Raw genomic sequence first — 18,673 nt, 5'->3', positions numbered from 1 at the left:
TTTCCTTAAACCTTTATCATTTAAATAAAATAACAGAAGTTTAGAATAAAAAACGGAACAAATAGAAGAAGTCAAACGTTGACATATGATATAGATACAATTCAGATAAATTCCAACAAGCTCGACGACGTTGGAAACTCAAAAATAGAGCAGCCGGCAGATCGTTCCATAACAAGTCTAAATTTAGCACGCGCGAAGCTTAATATATCGTAACTATTGGACTGTCTGATTAGAGTTCTAAAATAAGGAAGTCATAGACTTATTATGGGAGAGCCAGGGGAATGTCTTATTACAAGATAAAGCCAAGGAAGTCAGGGACTGAAGTAAGGAATAAAATAAAAACAAATGACACCTATAACATCTAATAACAATACTAATAATGGATATCAGATACTGAAATGTAGAGAAGCCGGCGAACTGTCTCATGACGATCGTCATGAGACAGTCCGCCTGCTTCTCTATATTAAGTCTCGCATTTTCAGTTTCAGTCTGGTTATGAGACAGTCCGCCGGCTTCTCTATTTTAAGTCTCGCACTTTCAGTTTCAGTCTGGTTATGAGACAGTCCACCGGCTTCTCTATATTAAGTCTCGCACTTTCAGTTTCAGTCTGGTTATGAGACAGTCCGCCGGCTTCTCTATATTAAGTCTCGCACTTTCAGTTTCAGTCTGGTTATGAGACAGTCCGCCGGTTTCACTATATTAAGTCCCGCACTTTCAGTTTCAGTCTGGCTATGAGTCAGTCCGCCGGCTTCTCTATATTAAGTCTCGCACTTTCAGTTTTAGTCTGGTTATGAGACAGTCCGCCGGCTTCTCTATATCAAGTCTCGAACTTTCAGTTTTAGTCTGGTTATGTGACAGTCCGCCGGCTACTTTGTATTAAGTGTGGCGCGTTCAAGTTATACTCTTGCATAGTTAAACGTGCGAGACTTAGAGAAGCCGGCGGACTGTCTCATAAGAAGACTAATACTTGAATGAGCGAGACTTAATATAGAAAAGCTGGCGCACTGTCTCAAAACATGAGTATAACTTGAACGCGCCACTCTTAATACAGAGAAGCCTGCGGACTGTCTCATAACCAGACTAAAACCGAAAATGCGAGACTTGATATAGTAAAACCAGCGGAGTCTCATAAACAAACTAAAACTGAAAATGCGAGGCTTAATATAGAGAAGCCGGCGGACTGTCTCATAACCAGACTAAAACTGAAAATGCGAGACTTAACATAGTCAAGCTGGTGGACTGTCTCATAACCAAACTTAAACTGAAAAGGCGAGATTTCATATAGTAAAACCAGCGGACTCTCTCATAAACAGACTAAAACTGAAAATGCGAGGCTTAATTTAGAGAAGCCGGCGGACTGTCTCATAACCAAGCTTAAGCTGAAAAGGCGAGATTTGATATAGTAAAACCAGCGGACTCTCTCATAAACAGACTAAAATTGAAAATGCGAGGCGGACTGTCTCATAACAAGACTAAAACTGAAAATCGGAGGCTTAATATAGTCAAGTCGGCTAACTGTCACATAACAAGATTAAAACTTGATCGTTCCAGAGTTAAAATGGAGAAGCCAGCGGACTGTCTCATAACCAGACTAAAACTGAAAATGCGAGACTTAACATAGTAAAACCAGCGGACTGTCTCAAAACCAAACTTAAACTGAAAAGGCGAGATTTGATATAGTAAAAACAGCGGACTGTCTCATAAACAGACTAAAACTGAAAATGCGAGGCTTAATTTAGAGAAGCCTGCGGACTGTCTCATAACTAGACTAAAACTGAAAATTGGAGGTTTAATATACTAGAGTCGGCTGACTGTCCCATAACAAGATTAAAACTTGATCGTTCCAGAGTTAAAATGGAGAAGCCAGCGGAGTGTCTCATAACCAGACTAAAAATGAAAATGCAACTCTTAATACAGAGAAGCCAGCGGACTGTCTCAGAACTAGAATAAACCTGAAAATGCGAGACATAATATAGTCAAGCCGGCGGACTGTCCCATATCAAGATTAAAACTTGATCTTGCCAGAGTTAAAATTGAGAAGCCAGCGGACTGTCTCATAACCAGACTAACACTGAAAATCCGAGACTTAATATTAGTAAAGCCGGGGGAATGTTTAAAAAAAAGACTAAAACTTGGTCGCGCCTGATTTAATATAATCTAGAGTAAGCAAAACCGGCTAAATTTAGAGCATTCGGAGGACTGTCAACCGACTTATAAAATTAGTAATGATAATGGACTGTTTACATTATTGCTTTTCGGCTTGTGTTTACGTGTATTATCAGTCCCGAGTTTTTAGGACACCTAGCGAACACACGGACTGTTAAAAGACTGTACTGTGGAGCCCATGTGCTACTGGGGCTTTCAGGCCCTCGTTTAGAATTGTAAAGTTTATTGGAGTAATGACGCATTCAATCCTAATTATTTAACTTTTTACAATTCATTGAAGTATCCTTTGTCATACTAGTAGGAATTGCTTTACTTCTATTATGATTTCTTCTTTCCTGTAAGCGCGGACCCAAGGTTGGAGAGGTATAAGAGGAAATTAGTGTGGGGGTTATATGGCCTTCGGCTATGATAGACGAAGTCGGGTACGCGGTGTAACTGTAAGAGGGGCAAGGGGTCAGAGCTTTGGTGAGTATTCATTGATCCCCGAAGACATCTTTTTCTTGGTCATCCTACATCTTTTCCTTGGACACACTATTGATTTTTAAGCCGTCTGGCTTCCGATAAGAGATCGAGGTGTAACTCACAACGAAAAAACATTCTTTATCTATCCCAAAATGAAATAAAATTTAATTTTACCACAAGCAGTATTGTTACCTTAAAGGGAATGAGAAGCTTCGTTTGAAAAACCTCTGATTTATATAACAAAAGATAAAATTAATTTCTGTGAATTCAAAAATATCAAGGTAAGCATTCTGGTATCGTCATTCTGGTATCGTCCCTTTCAACCGAATTCCCAATGGACCGAAATCCCATTCGACCGAATATCCCGCAATGATTTTAGATTTCCAGCCCACTGTCTATATTCCCGATAGACCGAAATCCCAATCGTCCGAATATGCCCCTAAAAAATACATGAATATAACTTGAAACACTGTAGCCGTCAGCGATTCGGTGGTGTAGTGGATACGATGTTGGACTGCGAAGCGAAAGGTTGTTGGTTAGAATTTCCGAAAGGTGTGTTAATAATATTAAAAGTAAATGTTTCGTGATACTAATTAAAACGCTCACTTTCATTCCTTTCAAGGCAAGAGATATATAGAATTAATAAACAAATTGTGCTTAAAATGAAGTACAGTCTTAATGGTAGTTCCATCAATGTCTTTAAGTTTTAAATTAAAATTTTATTATTTTGGTTTCGGGTGGGTTAGGTTAGGGTTAGGTTCGGTTCGGTTAGGTTAGGTTTGGTTTGGTTTGGTTCCAATAATTCGTTGACACCTTTTCCAAAATATGCTCCTTTTAATTAGCTACCACCTTTTCCAAAATATTCTCCCTTTAAATAGCTACAACCTTTTCCAAAACATTCTCCTATTAATTAGCTGCTACCTTTTCCAAAAGATTTTCCTATTAATTAGCTGCCACCTTTTCCAAAATATTCTCCTATTAATTAGCTGCAACCTTTTCCAAAACATTCTCCTACTAATTGGCTGCCACATTTTCCAAAATATTCTCCTTTTAATTACCTACCACCTTTTCCAAAATATTCTCCTTTTAATTAGCTACCACCTTTTCCAAAACATTCTCCTATTAGGTTAGGTTAGGTTAGGCTAGGCTAGGGTAGGTGAGGTTCGCCGTAATTAAAACGTAGTTAAAATAAGTGCAGTAGTACATTTTTAACTCACATTTATTTTAACAATAATAAGTTGTGAAATTATAAATATATTTAATGCAAAACCACACAGTATGTCTTCTTCCAGTTCAATAGAATTTCGGTCCAATGGGACTATAATAAAATCGCACCTTTTGGCTACGTTCGGTCGAATGCGACACCACAAAAAATCCGTTCTGTCGAATGGGAATTCGGTTCAATGGGACCAAAGCTTAATTCTCCGATTTCTGGTTATTTGACAACATGCATTTGAAAATGCTTCATATGAAATTATTTGAACTCCTCTTTTTAAGCAAGGCCAAAAAGTTTCCCGTAGTCCAACGTCACAGATATATATTTTTCACGTGAGATGGTCTTTGCTATCAGACCCAGAGTTTAGACTGGCGAGAAGCTCGAGACGCGTATAGGATTCCCGCGCTTTTTTCTTCACGTCATAGTGATGCAATAAAACAGACAAACAAGCTTGACAAGACAAAATTATTGAGAAATAGAAACTTTGGTTCAATTTTATTAAAAACTTGATATTTCGAAAGTAAAGACTTGAAAGTGTAACATATATACCACTTTCATGGTAAAATATGATATGAAATCCCCCATTTAAGGTGAGTGAAATATCCATGAAGCTTAAGCTTCTATTATAAATCCATGATCGAATAATGAAGTCCCGAAAAGGCATGTGTTTTTCGGATAATTTAAATTTTAATATTTATAAGTGTTACAAACGGTAAAATGGATAAAATATAGCTAGTTGACAAAGGAACGGCGTATCGTGCCCCTCATGCAGGAGCTTCTTGGTTGGTCGGTCAGAATGGGGATTCTAATTTCAAAGAAAGTAAAGTTTGCCCCGAGCGAAATATAAATCCTCGTTTAACATTATGGCCCTGCACTCTCCAATTTCATTCAGTAATAAATCCCAAGCCTAGATCGTCCTCCAAACTCCATTTCCCTTGCCTACAACTACAATCTATAACATGTAGTAGTAGTGGTGGGATAAACTGTACTCTGCTGTAAGTTTATAGTATGACGAAATAATAAGCTAGGTCTACATGGTTTTAGGGTTAGTCTGATCCTATGAAAAACATTAACATGTACAAAAATGGGCCAAGCCTCGCTTCGTGCCCTCTGAGATCCCATGTAGAGCCAAGTCTGCCTTTTGTTCTCATTCAATCGCCAATTGAACAATTATGTTATAAATAAAGTCCTTTTCCTAATTAATAACCAATATTCCTTGACTCTATCATTATTATACATCTTTGTTCGTATCAAAAATAACACAAACAGTAAATCATATGAATCAAACAGTTTGGTGCCCTGTGGCGATTTTGGAAATAGCCCTTCTTGCACAGTGTTCAAGCTCACTTAAATTTAAGAACAGCTTCAAAAATTTATTTATATTATAAAAACCATGATTCAAAAGTGACGGCATTTTGAGAGCCCCAATTGCCTGGAATGAAGTTCAAAAATCTGCACTCTCTAAAACGCTATCACTACTTTTTTTCCCAAAAAGGGAACTAGGTATCATGCTCTGATTTCTATCCCAATTTAACATTATCTTTTAACAGGGGTAGATGTAATTTTCGAAACAGGAATGGAGAACGGTTAGTATTTACTTCAGTTCGACTCATAGCCCAGTATAGAGCCCCTACTTCTATTAAGTAACGAAAATTTTAAATTATCTTATTGCCTAACTTAAACTACGTTTAAATGACGTTGCTCATGGGGACGACGAAAAATAAGTAATTTATTTTTACCTCTGTCGCTATGACGAACCTCTTCTTGCATAAGAAGAAAAGGGGGTCCGGGACTTTGACGCGCATCCAGATTACTCTGTTCTCCATTCCTTCTTCTAAAATTACATCTATCCCTGCTTTTAACAGTACTAACTTAAAAATAAACTTCAAAGCAGTGGAAAAATCCTAATTTCCGACGACTGATAAATTTGTATTTGCTTCTTTTGAACGGTTGATGACGCAAAAAGCCTACTGCTTTAATGTATGCATTACTTTGAGTCTAGATGACGATAGCAAAGACCACTTAATAAGATGCAATATTGGCCTCCATTAATTTTCAATCGTAAATACCATACATTCTTAAAAAGGTGTACTGTTAGTCGCTGACAAGTTAAAATGCGAGTGAACACCGTAGGTGACTTTCGCTGTCCCTTGGGGAAGTGTCTATGGAAGGTTCTTTGTCTGAGATCGATTTTTCGAGGGTTGTAGGTGGCTGGAATTGGGGGTTATAACAGCGCGATGCGCTCCTTAGATGATTTCGTTCGTGGCGAAATGAGGTAGGCGGCAGAGGCCGTAAAAGTTCTTATATAAATCAAAATAACGGAAAACGATTTTTCTGGTCCTTTCAGGGGCTTCACAAAAACAACGAGCATTCAATAGCACTTCTTCAACCAACCCTCTCATAATATGGTTTCACTTCATCGACAAATAGCCTTCTAAAGGGACCCGACAGACTAGGAGAAGGAAAAATGACCCCACTTCCCATTGAACATAACTTAACCAAACGCATCAGGAGCAGATGAAGGAGTCTCGGACGCCTGCTTCCATAATGTAGAGGGCAATGGGATCCGCGAACGTCACGGTTATTAACCAAAATCATTACGCCAGTGCCAGGAAATTTGAAAAGAAATCACTCACGATCTTTTAAAACCCAAAAAGTAATAGACAGTGATTTCGTTTCCAACCTCTTGTAGCAGTCAATTAATTCAAAAGAAATACGGAATATTTTGGCCCTAAAACACATATATAACATTGTGTTTCGGCATCTTTTAAAACCTTGCTTTTATAATTTGAAAAACCGAGCCCAATCATTCCGGTGGGCACAAATTGTTAATTAAGCCTTGGCTTACCTGGGTTTCTCTGCTAGTTTGGACTTAATTTGCTATTTAGTAGGTTTAAAGTCACAAAATGTAGTCTTATCTTTTATCTTAATACCAACGGTTACATCTGTTTGAATAAAGTAATTATATTGTGTATATTTATGTCGCGATCGGATAAGACGAACCTCAGTAGCCACCGTGTGACCGTTAGTCCGTTATTACAAAAACAATTCCCAGCAGACTTTGGTGCCAGATATAATCCACCAAAAGCATCGTCTGCTATAATGTCTGATAGCGCGTCTATGGCAAACGATACCGCTACAGCTGTGACGTACGCGGGTGCCATTGCCCTCTATATTGTGGAAGCTAGCGTCCGAGACTCCTTTGTCATCTGCTCCTGAACGCATTTAAAACCTTCCAAAATATCTAAAACCTGACCAAACAAATTTATCTAAAACCGTATTGACCCAAATCTATTTAAAACCTTACTAAACCCGACCTAAACTAAGTCTAGCCGTAACCTGAACCTAAACGTAACCTTGCCTAGAATGACCTTACCATAATTACAAATCCACATCAAAGTATTAGCGCTATAAACCCATCGAATTTCAAAGTGATTTCCTAGAATTTCTCATTAATTTTAAGTGAGCTTTGCTACTAGGAGGGATGGAGGTCACAAACTAAACCGACTTCTAATCATTTCTATTGAATGTAGAAATATCAGAAAATGAGTCTGGAAGGAGAGGGTAGACAACAATCATGTCGTTCACAATCGTTGTCTCTGCGACAATGAAAAAACCATTTACTCTTGGTATGTTTTGAAAAACTCGTGTATGAAGGGGAAGTAGGCGGTCAATCCGAAACACATTTACCAACCAAGTCTGCCCTTTGACATGTATGATAATTTTCCAGAACCAAATATAAAATTTAGCTTAAATATAACACATTCCCCGATTGCCTCTCACGCCAAATTGGCTAATTTCTGGGAAAAGAAATTATTGATGAGCTGATTTGTGATTAAAATGAAGATGGAGAGAAACACTTCAAGACATGGTTGGAATACATCGTACGGCTTCATTCACTCCAGTGTATCTTCACTACCTTTTATTTCCATTTGCCTTTGGTAAGAGACCTAATCAAGAAGGTTATTTTAGGTTAGGTTTCGCTGAAAATAGTGTAGGCTTTGAAGTTCTACAATGAAAATCGTGCATAGATACAAATCTCTTGAGGAAGCAACTGATCCATCGTGCTGCGATGTAGTCACGTGCACTACAAACCTTGGAGTACTTCCTTTGATACGAGCTTCAACTTCTCTGTTTTATCGTTTTCATATAATTTTATGGCTAGTTGTTTTTTGGTATTAATAATGGGCAGCTTGGGGGCCAAAGAGCTGTGTATCAGGGAACGCGTTTATGTTTTTCCGAAACGGCCTGATATGCTCGCGTTACTAGTAAACCCCTATGTTAACCGTCACCTCCATCGAGATGGCTTTACGCCTGTACAAGAAAAATAGAATCACCGGCTACTTTATTTAAACGCTTTAGGTGGGGACTTTAGCTTGTCATTTCCCTCAATAGGTGGCAGGATTTATCACAAATTTTCGTCGTGTTCGCGGGATACCTTTTACTGAATAGAAAACAATAATTTAACATTGGGATATTTTATTAAACTTCCCATCTCATGGTTCATTTCAAAATATTCAAGATCAACGCAAATGAAACCATAAATAATTGAATATTAAATTTATAATCGAAAATTTTATAAAACAAAGGAGTGAAAATGTAATTTATTTTCCAATTTTAATATTTAAACCAGGCTAGAGAAAAGGCGAGTGGTACTGAGACTTTTTGTCAAAAGCGAAAATACGGACTGCAGCTAAATCTTAACCCCCCCCCCCTGCAAAAAAAAACCTATTTCATTTCATGTCCTGGAGCTTTCCTTCTTGAAAAATAAATTGGAATCCACGTAAAACCCAGGATAGATATACTATTATTTTAAAATGAGGATTCCCCCGTGTTTTTTAACAAGAATCCCAAAAATATTAAATTTAAAATATAGGTAAAGATCAAAAAAATAATTCAATTTATTACAAGCCTGCAACTGACGGAAAGCGTCTCTAATAAATACCAAAGAATTCTGTGGTATGAAAGCAATCACGACACCACTTTTTCTCAGTTTCAAAAATTAACAAGTACAAAACCACTCGACGCATCGTTCCCTAATAAGAGTCATCTAGAATGCCACTATTCGATTTACTCTTGTCTGAACTAGTTCGCTTTTGTAGCTAACAAAGAAACGATTCTATCTTTGTGAGAAACTTATTGGAAATGGGAACAGAGTAACTTTCAAATAAAACCCATGAATTTCGCCAGTGAAATATTACGGGAAAAAAACTACTATCGCGGGTAAACAGAAATATCACGAGGAACCAGGAGATTTGCAGTTTATTTGGAAAGAATTCAAAAGCAGATATTTCATCAAACACGAAAGAACCGAGGCTTCCCATGTTTGAAAGAGCAATAAAACGGCACTTACTATAACCAGAAATACATGAACCGAAATTACCGGAGACCTCTTTTTTCTCGCTTGGCAAAGTCTCCTAGTGCCTGGGGAGGGTGTAAAAAAGAAGCTTCTAAAATTTTTCCCTCCCGCGGGCGCGAGAAAATATTTCAAGGAACCATGGGTAATTTCGTTGCCATGGTGAGAGGTAAACAATTGGGGCAGATTTTTAGCAGCCAAAGGAAAACGGCATAATACGTCGTCTGCATACCTAGGCTTAGTCAATAGTCATCTGGGCTAGTGGTTACAATTACAACTTACTAGTTGGTTTTACATAATGCAAAACGTGGAAGATTTAATTAATTATTTAAAAAAACTTACTAGACCATTTATAACTCAAAGAAAAGAGAGGTTTTTGTTATTATTGTCCGAGAAGAAGATACATAAATACCTAGAAGAACTCCTTCAAATTTATACAAGACTGTGTGAAAAATTTAGGCCAGCTTTGCCTCGAAAAAACCGAATTCCAAAGAAAGATGAAGAGCCATGTGATGAAAAACAAGTTAAGGACAAGTGTGATAAAAATTCCAAACTTAAAACCAACAAAGCAATGGCAGAATTGACCGTCAATTATTTCAATGATGCAAGAAATATTAAACTTAGTACGCTAGAAACGTCCGGCCATGATGAGGCCATGCTAGTCAATATTCTGACCTCCGAGACACTTACATATTGTAAGATTGTGGAAAAATGTCCAAACAAACTTAAAGCAGACACAGAGGTGATTGAATTAAAAGAAGATGTGGAAAACGCCACGATAAATCTAGTTGCTGAATCGGATTCTGCCGTTTACAGGCTCGGGGGTGGCTGTCTTGGGGAAATTATAAGACGAACCCGCGTAACATCCATGCAATTGAAACATTCATTCTCAAAGAGATTATTCGACCTTAACCTACTAAAATGTGCATCACACATTAAAATGACAGACAAGGAAAAAGAATTATTACCTATAGATTTAAAAATTAGAGACAATGGCAGATTGGTGTTCCCAAAAAAACAATTCCTTCCATTCATACATTTAGTAAATGCGAAGGTATGTGAATTTGCTAACAAAAATTCCTTAAGGAAATTTGGATCAAGTATGATTAAGGTAACGTTGCTATTTTTGCTAAATATTTCCTGATTGAGTAATCTAATTGCAATGTTTGTTTTAGAAATGTGCAGAAGAAAGCCTTGACATGCTTAAAAGTGAGAATGCCAAAAAAACATTCTGGGGAGCTTTGCCTAAGGGGGTTGAATGGAAAAAACAAGGAATTGATCATTTCTACGCAGAATGGACTAGAAAGATGATTCATGCAAGAATCCAAGAATTTATCTCAAGTAATCTAAAGCGGGGGAAAGGAGGCCATACCTTGAGAGACCACCTATATAGCTTAAAGGAGAAGAAAAAAGAAAAAAAAACAGTACAAAGAAAGACATCAAAAGTGAGAAAATTAGCGTACCAAAGAAGCTAGTGAAAAAAGAAGTCAAAAAACAAGTGAAAAAAGAAGTCAAAAAACAAGTGAAAAATAGGGTCTCAACCTCTTCCACTGTTAGTTCAACAAATTCGCAAATATGCAATAATAAAAGTTCCTCAACTGCTAGTTTGACAAATTTGCAAATTTGCAATAATAAAAGTTCCTCAAAGTATGGTGTTGGATCAACCGGGCATGAAGCCAGCGCTGCAAATGAAGCTTTAGTAGAGATTTCTCCTAATAAGAAAATTAGAAAGGCCCCCAAGTTAAGTGAGACTAGGCAAGTCAACAAAAGAAGGTTGATTAATGAATTTGAGTCTTGTGATATTGAGTCTTGTGATATTAATAGTCAGAAAAGGTCTAGCAGAAATAAGAAAAAAAAACTAGATAGCAATTTTGTTTATAATTAACTTTTCTGTTATAGATTTTTGAATAAAAACAAAATTAAAAAGCAATATTCCAAATTTTATTACGAATGCAAATTATTATATAATGTAATTAATAAGATATAATAATAATTGACTGATTTGAAGTTACCAAGAGACTTTAATTAAAAAAATATATCTCAAAAAAAAAATCTATCTAGTCCAGGTTTTCATTAGATGTTAACTCAGCTTCATTAATAAGAAGCATTTGATCACGATGATATTTGTTTGAACTATTCTTTCCCTGCACATTCCTTCTAATTGTTACGGCTTTTCTTCCGCTAACATAAGATGCGCTAGTGATTTTCCCACCAGCAGCGTATTTAATTTGGGAGAACAAACTTTCAATTGCACTACCTGTGATTCTTATAAATGATAAGAAGTAACCTGGGCAAAGGTTAAAAAATTCTTTTGGTAAACCTTTAAATCCGTAGAACATAACACGTAGTAAGTCCCAAGTTTGCCAAGAAATGAATACAGTCTGTTTCGAGTTAACCAAATTTATATCCGGGTCATTGTCCAGAATCTCTCTTAACCAATCTTCAAAAAACATATAGCCTTCTTCCATTGACTGTAGTACTTTAGAGGTCATATCCTCTACTCTTTGGGCTCTGAGTGTGCCATTTTCAAATAATTTATTACATGCTCTTAAGTAATTGTAGGTCTCTTTTGCACTATTTCTCTTCTTTTCGGTGCTAGTTTCTCCATGGGCAAATCCATAGAGTTCACTCAATACTTCCTCTTGTTGAAGGACTTTACTTGGTGCTACATTTAACCGGGTCCAAGCATCTCGTTCTATATAACTTTTTAACAAACGCCTCGCAACTCTCATTTGTCCATTTTTGGTTCTCTCCTCATCTCTCTTATGAACATCTTCGACATCTTGCCAGCCAAAGGAGTACCCGTGTCTGTAAAAATCTTTTGGTCCATCGGACCTAGATGCGTAGAGTTGTCCAACTAAATTTTTTAATTGATGGGATGGGCAAATAATCCAGTGTATTAATCGAGGAGTTTCAGAAAAAGGGTTAGGAAAACTTGGATCGATGGAAAAGTCATACGATTGGTCATTATTAGTTTTGAATCCGAAAGCACCACTCAGTCCCATTGTTATCTTTATGAGAGCCAGATTTTCTGCTGCACCATCACAAACTATTCCTATGCATTTAAAACGATACAATTCGAAAGCCTCGAGAGTCTGGTACATAGTTGTGGCTAATTTTTTTGATTGAAATGTACCGGAGGAAGTAAAATATGGGCCAATAACGTCCATCCCAGAAGTTAAATCTCTCCATAAATATTGTAGGATATAATGAGTAGGAGAAGGTGCTTGTGGTGTTGAATCCTTATATATATCAGTTAATTCTGGCCAGTCATTTTGATCCATAGCAAATCCAACAAACTCGTGAGTTTTGCTATTCCACATTATCTTGTCAATTACTTTGACTTCATCAAATATAAGAATTCCAACACCAGTTGGGACATCTTCACCCTTATTTAACTTTTCAGCTTTAAATTTCTCATATTTCATTTGTTCTTCGAAGAGGTATTGTTCATTAACACCAGGTTTGTGGTTAAGTTTCTTGGTATTTTCTCTCAGTGTGGAAATACTCGGAAGATTTAAAATTTTGAAGCTTCTTAAAGCTTCGTAGGCTGCAGGGGCTACGGCTGGAAACTGCTAACGCAATCCTTAAAGTGATAGCATTCCACTTACGAACGTGAGGAGATATTAGAGATTTTTCTTGTTGTGAAAAAAATCTCTTTGGTCGTTCAAATGTTTTTGAACTGAATCCCTTTCCCACGATGCCTTTAGAATCTCCTTAGTTTGGTCTGTAGGGTGGCTCAGAGTTTCATCAAGGGTTGAACGGAATTTTTCATTGATAGTTTGAACTATCTTCGACATTTCTTTGGAGCTATCATAATTTAAAGTAATTTCTCTAAGCTCCAATTGTTCTTTTAGCTTCGATACTGTTTGTTTTAAGAAAGACCGATTGTTCCGTATGCGGGATAAGCGAACTCTCTTGCTTGTTGGAGTTAGTTGAGAGATAGGAAAGTTGCTTGATAACCTTTGTCGTTTGCACCTTCGGTTTGGTGATTCCATAGCTTTACGCTTTTTATTCTTGGCGATGCAGTTTCCTACATACCAGCAATGTTTACACTGAATCTTTTTTCATTTTCTTAAGCCTATATCTTTGGTTGACTCATAATAGACCTCGCAGTTCGCGGATTGGTAACGCGTAAATGGATAATCTATGCTAATTAAGGTCTTTGGTAATGTGCAAATTGCGTTTTCAACCATCGACACATTAATTCCGGAACAAAAGACATGGCCCATTTGACCGCTGATGACTTTAAGGGTACTTATTAGGGTGTCAACATCTATATTTCCATCTTTGACGATAATAAACTTAAGTGGGCGTTTGAAAACAATATTAAGAACACACTGGCCATCCGCTCGAATGAGTAGAGTTATAGGTTCCTCGCCAAATTCCCCAGATAAGAGACTGACACTGTTTTTAATAGTTATTTGCATAATTGAAAAACTATCATGGTCTTCCTTCATCTAAAAATTATTTATTATAAAATCACTCAATCAATATCAAAGAGACTAAAATAGAAAACATACCTGATAATACAGTTCCGTTGAAAACTGAAGATCAATTGTTTTGGTCACTTGCTCAAATAAGGGTGGCCAACTTAGATTCAAAGTTTGAGTGGTAGCAGTTTTTGTCGAAACACTTTTCTCCCGTTTCTCATCACTGTGATCAGTAGTAGTAAATTTATCTACAGTTTCTACCTTATTTAGAAAATTTAACGGCAAAAAAAAGCACTGAGTTGCAACATGAGCAGATTTGATCAAAGGCTTAGCCGGAACTTCAAATTTCTTTGGGTTGTCACCTTTAATCAAGTTGCAAACCACCGACTTGTGCTTAACTTTCGGCTTATTCAATAAAAACGTATTACATTGTGTATAAGCTTCTTTTTTTGACATTTTGAGAGAAAAAAAAATCTAATTTAACTTTCTACTCCCTACACGCACGCTAAACAGACTGCCATTATTACAATGACTAAAGAGATACTTTCTCTCAGTATCATTTTTAGTCTGTGTATAAACAAAGCTTCCCACAGCAACCACTACGTGGCGAATTCAGAGCTCCTGCTTGAAATCAGAGACGTATGTATTTCGAAGGGGGGGATTACAAACGGCGTCTACAAAAGGGGGAGCACAGAGAACTTGCCTCTTATGTTAGGGAGATATATCTCCCGTAATTTCGGTTCATGTATTTCTGCTATAACTCTAGAGCGAATTGTTGAGAAATTTAATAAAGAATATTACTATTACGTAATAGTGCGCAAAATTCTTCCTTCAAGTTATAGCAAGTTTGCCACAAAATGCCAAAGTGAGGGCTATAATTATACCAAAAGTGGATGAGAGGAAAAGTATGAAAATGGCCATAGAGATCGTATTAAAAAGCGCGGACATCAAAGTTTCGCCAATAACTATTTAGTTTACTAGTGACTGATGGACTTGCAAACTCGCGATTGAAAGTAGTTCAGACATTTATACTCCTTGGTTTAACCTTCGGCGTTGAAGCAATTACAAATCAAAATGGAGGCGATCGTAACGTCGGTTGATTTCTCATCACAATATGCACCAGAAACATAAAAAAAATGGGCGAAATCAATTGTGAAATACAATGCATTACTGTAAAGAGGGCATTTATGCATTTTCCAGGAAATAAGTGACCACAATGATAAAGTTAAAAAGAGAAAATTAGAAGAGAATCCAGATAAAATGTTAAGCCTTTGCCAAAATAAACCAAACGAGCCTTTAATAATAAAGATTAAACCAATTCTCTCTTAATCCTGGAAAAGAGTCCTCCGTAGAAATCAGGGCTAACTGTTTTTCTACTACTAACCTTACTTAAAACCATATTATAACTTTAAATATTTTAAAACCATACCAAGATCTCATTCACGTAAAGAGAGAACGTTCGAGTTTACCTTCATCTTCGCTACCATCAAGTACTACATAGGCCCCACCCTAAAAAAAAAATTCCCGCCATTTTATCGATACACTAACACCGCCTGGTGGACTATCCATTCATTATTTGTCGAAATTGTCGTTCTCGATCTCGATGTGAGGGAGGCTGACTCCAGAATTAGTAGAAATGTTTATTAGAGCAACAGTTGATAGTGCTGGTTATGTCGATATAAATATAGACCGAATAGTAAATAGTAAAATATACAATAGTTATTCGAATATTATAGCAAGGCCACTATTATTTTCCTTAAGTGCCAGAACAACCTAGGCTTACGTTTGAAACTCCAGGTAAATAGCCATATTTTAATATAATACCACGTTATTTTTATCTGTCCTTACCCGATTGATAAAAAATATATTTTTAATAAGGCCGATCCGATGTTATTAATCTGAATCGAATACTAATACTTAACATTGTTGTCAATATTTTCTTTCGACTTCTTGCCTAGGCCGACTCTAGAGTCGCTACTGGCCGCGTCCATTTTACATTTTATTCAGTAATTTCCGGTTAGTAGGTGGCGCGCTAAACCATACCCCACTCGATCACGCGCGTCACGACGCAATCTGCTCTAGCTATAGCTATAGCGCGAGCAGCGCAGCGTCTGGGAGCGCGGATCGAGTGGGCTATGGTTAAACCGACTTAAACTAGGCCCCTCCCAGAAAAAAAAAGATAACTCTGACTTCATGGAAGCGGATTAGACTGACTCGAACGTTCTCTCCTTACTTGAATGAGATCTTGACCCTACCAGTTACCAACTCTGTCCAGACTACAAACACATTCGAGAAAGCTCTAGCATACACAATAGCAGACGACGGTAACCGCGTAACCGAGCATTTACATAAGACCTACTTTTAGGGAGTGAATAAGCCTAACATAGATACGCCGATTCAACGGCCAACTACGGCGAAACTCTGATGCCTCGCGACCTTTGGCCAGTTTCACACTTTCACCTCATCCACTTTTGACTATAGAGCTATTTCAATCAGACTATGTGAAACGTCACTCTTGGGGGGTGGGGGAAAAATTCAAGAAAGGTATGCTACGCCATCTAGGGCTTTTTATTTCTCAACTAATCTAGTCGCGTGGTCGCCATTTTATGAGGGTTTTTGTGTAAGAAGTCGTGCTAAAGCGCTAGGAAATGTCAAAAACGCATCATCGCTGTTATGTTCTTAATTGTAAGGGCGGTAAAAAAGGCTCTGAACAAGGAGATCATGTAGGATTCTTCAAAATACCATCCGTTATAAGAAAACAAGACCTAAAAACGGAAGAATTATCAAGTAAGAGAAGAAGCCTATGGTTAAAAAAGCTAAGGCTTAGTGCTTTTAAGGATATTGAGAAAGTGAAAATATGTTCTAGACATTTTTACTCAGGTATGTTATGTTATACAAAAAGTATAGTTGTTATACCCTAGGAATATATCTATTTAATATTGATTTTAGGTAAACCCTCAAAGCTTTATGATACAACTCATCCAGATTGGGTACCAAACTTGAATTTGGGTTATGAACACAACCAATCCATGTCACACAGCAACAGCGTTGGTGATGGGCAAGCGAAACTTAGAAGGCACGCGAGAAGAATAAAGCGTTTTCAAGGCGTAACACTTGTTTCTTCAAAACCAAAGGAATCTTTATTCAATCCGACTGCCGTATCAACACCCATAGCTCGAGTGCTTAGATTGGAGGATCCATTAATAGATGTTAGCACCATTTCAAAATCGTCATGTTTAACACCCTCAGAGGAAGCTACAAGTTCGTCATTCTCCAAAGAAGTTGATATTCCTCTATTTACTGATGAAGCTGAAGTTTCTTTACTTTGGGAAGATGCTCCTACTACACTGGACTCTTTGTTGATTTCTGATGAAGGCATAGCTTCATTGACCTCCACAAAATACCAGGAGGGTGAAAATTTGAAAGTCAGCATTGCCACTCAAACATTTTCTAGTTCTATTGATAAAAGCACCCAGATAAACCCGAAATATGTTGAAATCAGTACGCAAACTGAATTAAAGGATTTAGATGTAATCGTCAACGAGGTAGAAAGAGAAATGGTAGATTGTTCCACTCAAGCAGGGCAAATATCAGTAGAAGCTGTTCTCAGACTGTAATCAGGGTTTGCGAAAGGTTCGAGTTGGATTATGCAGAAATTAAAAACAAAGAAGCCAGTCAAGAAATTTCGGACCTTACTGTGAAGCTAGAAGAAACTCGTAGTTTGCTTACTACTTGTAGAGAGAATATAAAACAATTAGTATCTGAGCTTGGCACACTAGAAGAAGAGTTAGGACAGCATAAATACACCGAATTTTATTTTAGAGGAGACAGGGGTAATTTGAAAGTGAAGTACTTCACTGGTCTTGAGAGCTTGGATGTTTTATTAGTTTTAGTTAAAGAAGTTTCCCCGTACTTATTTCAATGTTCGAAGTTGTCAATTTTTCAGCAGGTTGTTTTAACTATCATGAAACTGAGATTAGCTCTTACAAACAAAGATTTATCTTTTAGATTTTGGGTGTCTGAAGCGACAGTAGGGAGAATTTTTTATAACTGTTTAAATGTTTTGTATAATAGACTACAAAAATTTGTGAGATGGCCCGAAAGGGACGAATTATGCGCTACGATGCCCATGTGTTTTCGTGAGAAGTTTGGGAAGCAGTGGGCCGTCATCATAGATTGTTTCGAGGTTTTTACCCATAAACAATCAAGCGTTAAGTGCCGGGCTGAAACATACTCCAATTATAAAAGCTGCAACACTGTAAAATTCCTGATTGGCGTAACCCCCCAAGGATCAATAAGCTTCATTTCTAAAGGATGGGGAGGAAGAGTCAGTGACAAGCACCTAACAGAAAATTCTGGGCTTTTGAAAAATTTATTACCGGGGGATCTTGTTTTAGCCGATAGGGGATTTAACATTGATGATTCTGTAGGCTTCTATTACGCAACTATAAAATACCCAACTTTTACAAAGGGAAAGAGCCAGTTATCCCCGCAAGATGTAGAATCTACAAGAAAACTTGCTAACGTCAGAATACATGTTGAGAGGGTAATAGGGCATCTCAGACAGAAATATACAATATTATTTACCAAGCTTCCAATTGATTTGCTTAACGTAGCCCCTGATGAAGAAATGGCTACACTTGACAAAATTGCTGTAGTCTGCGCTGCTCTGACAAACCTCACCCCATCAGTGGTTCCCTTTGATTAGATTAATTCCTTTGTTTTTTCTTCCCTAACTAATAAGAAATACACGCTAGCAGTGGAATATTTTTAGTACTAAAGATTTGTAATAAAGTAAATACACCAATATTATCGAGAATTATTTTGTTAGACTCAAAAGAACCTTAAATTTATTTTTTAGAAAAATTTGTAATAGACCTTTAAATCTATGAAAATAAAAATTGTCAAAAATTCTCAATCGCTCTCAATTATTTAGTTTGCATGATTTTTGATGTAATAGTTCTTGGTTTTTTCATTTTGGCTTCTCGAGTAAGCTTCGCACAATCGGGGCAAAACCATCTCCCTTTCGGAATTGTTTTA

The 18,673-nt window shown here is 37.1% G+C and overlaps 3 protein-coding genes across 3 annotated transcripts; 2 read left to right on the top strand and 1 right to left on the bottom strand.

Annotated features, from left to right (window-relative positions):
- The first annotated feature begins 9,819 nt into the window (after positions 1 to 9,819).
- LOC149713605 (uncharacterized) lies at positions 9,820 to 10,954 on the top strand. Its single transcript, XM_089843905.1, has 2 exons — positions 9,820 to 10,311; positions 10,376 to 10,954. Exons 1-2 carry the CDS (start codon positions 9,856 to 9,858, stop codon positions 10,673 to 10,675), a joined length of 756 nt encoding a protein of 251 aa, XP_089700031.1. The 5' UTR covers positions 9,820 to 9,855; the 3' UTR covers positions 10,676 to 10,954.
- A 2,313-nt stretch (positions 10,955 to 13,267) lies between these two features.
- On the bottom strand, positions 13,268 to 14,270 carry LOC149713604 (uncharacterized). Its single transcript, XM_089843904.1, has 2 exons — positions 13,724 to 14,270; positions 13,268 to 13,660 (listed from the first exon to the last, which is right to left on the bottom strand). The coding sequence occupies exons 1-2, from the start codon at positions 14,087 to 14,089 to the stop codon at positions 13,268 to 13,270; spliced, it is 759 nt and encodes a 252-aa protein (XP_089700030.1). The 5' UTR covers positions 14,090 to 14,270.
- Positions 14,271 to 16,234: 1,964 nt separating this feature from the next.
- On the top strand, positions 16,235 to 18,341 carry LOC149713603 (uncharacterized). Its single transcript, XM_089844004.1, has 3 exons — positions 16,235 to 16,420; positions 16,583 to 17,216; positions 17,708 to 18,341. Exons 1-3 carry the CDS (start codon positions 16,282 to 16,284, stop codon positions 18,339 to 18,341), a joined length of 1,407 nt encoding a protein of 468 aa, XP_089700130.1. The 5' UTR covers positions 16,235 to 16,281.
- The last annotated feature ends 332 nt before the right edge of the window (positions 18,342 to 18,673 follow it).

The sequence above is a fragment of the Phalangium opilio genome, unplaced genomic scaffold (genome assembly GCF_054372755.1).
Source record: "Phalangium opilio isolate 3A_F unplaced genomic scaffold, DU_Popi_V2 ptg000009l_1, whole genome shotgun sequence".
NCBI classification, from domain to species: Eukaryota; Metazoa; Arthropoda; class Arachnida; order Opiliones; family Phalangiidae; genus Phalangium; species Phalangium opilio.
The sequence above is the reverse complement of the archived record's forward strand: the minus strand, read 5'-3'. Positions and strand labels throughout refer to the sequence as shown.

Coding starts and splice junctions, on each gene's coding strand:
- LOC149713605 (XM_089843905.1), top strand. CDS start 9,856: ATGCTAGTCAATATTCTGACCTCCGAGACACTTACATATTGTAAGATT. Junction 10,312..10,375: donor TTGGATCAAGTATGATTAAG/GTAACGTTGCTA, acceptor TGTTTGTTTTAG/AAATGTGCAGAAGAAAGCCT.
- LOC149713604 (XM_089843904.1), bottom strand. CDS start 14,089: ATGTCAAAAAAAGAAGCTTATACACAATGTAATACGTTTTTATTGAAT. Junction 13,661..13,723: donor CAACGGAACTGTATTATCAG/GTATGTTTTCTA, acceptor AATAATTTTTAG/ATGAAGGAAGACCATGATAG.
- LOC149713603 (XM_089844004.1), top strand. CDS start 16,282: ATGTCAAAAACGCATCATCGCTGTTATGTTCTTAATTGTAAGGGCGGT. Junction 16,421..16,582: donor AAAAACGGAAGAATTATCAA/GTAAGAGAAGAA, acceptor TATTGATTTTAG/GTAAACCCTCAAAGCTTTAT. Junction 17,217..17,707: donor GATTGTTCCACTCAAGCAGG/GCAAATATCAGT, acceptor TTTGTATAATAG/ACTACAAAAATTTGTGAGAT.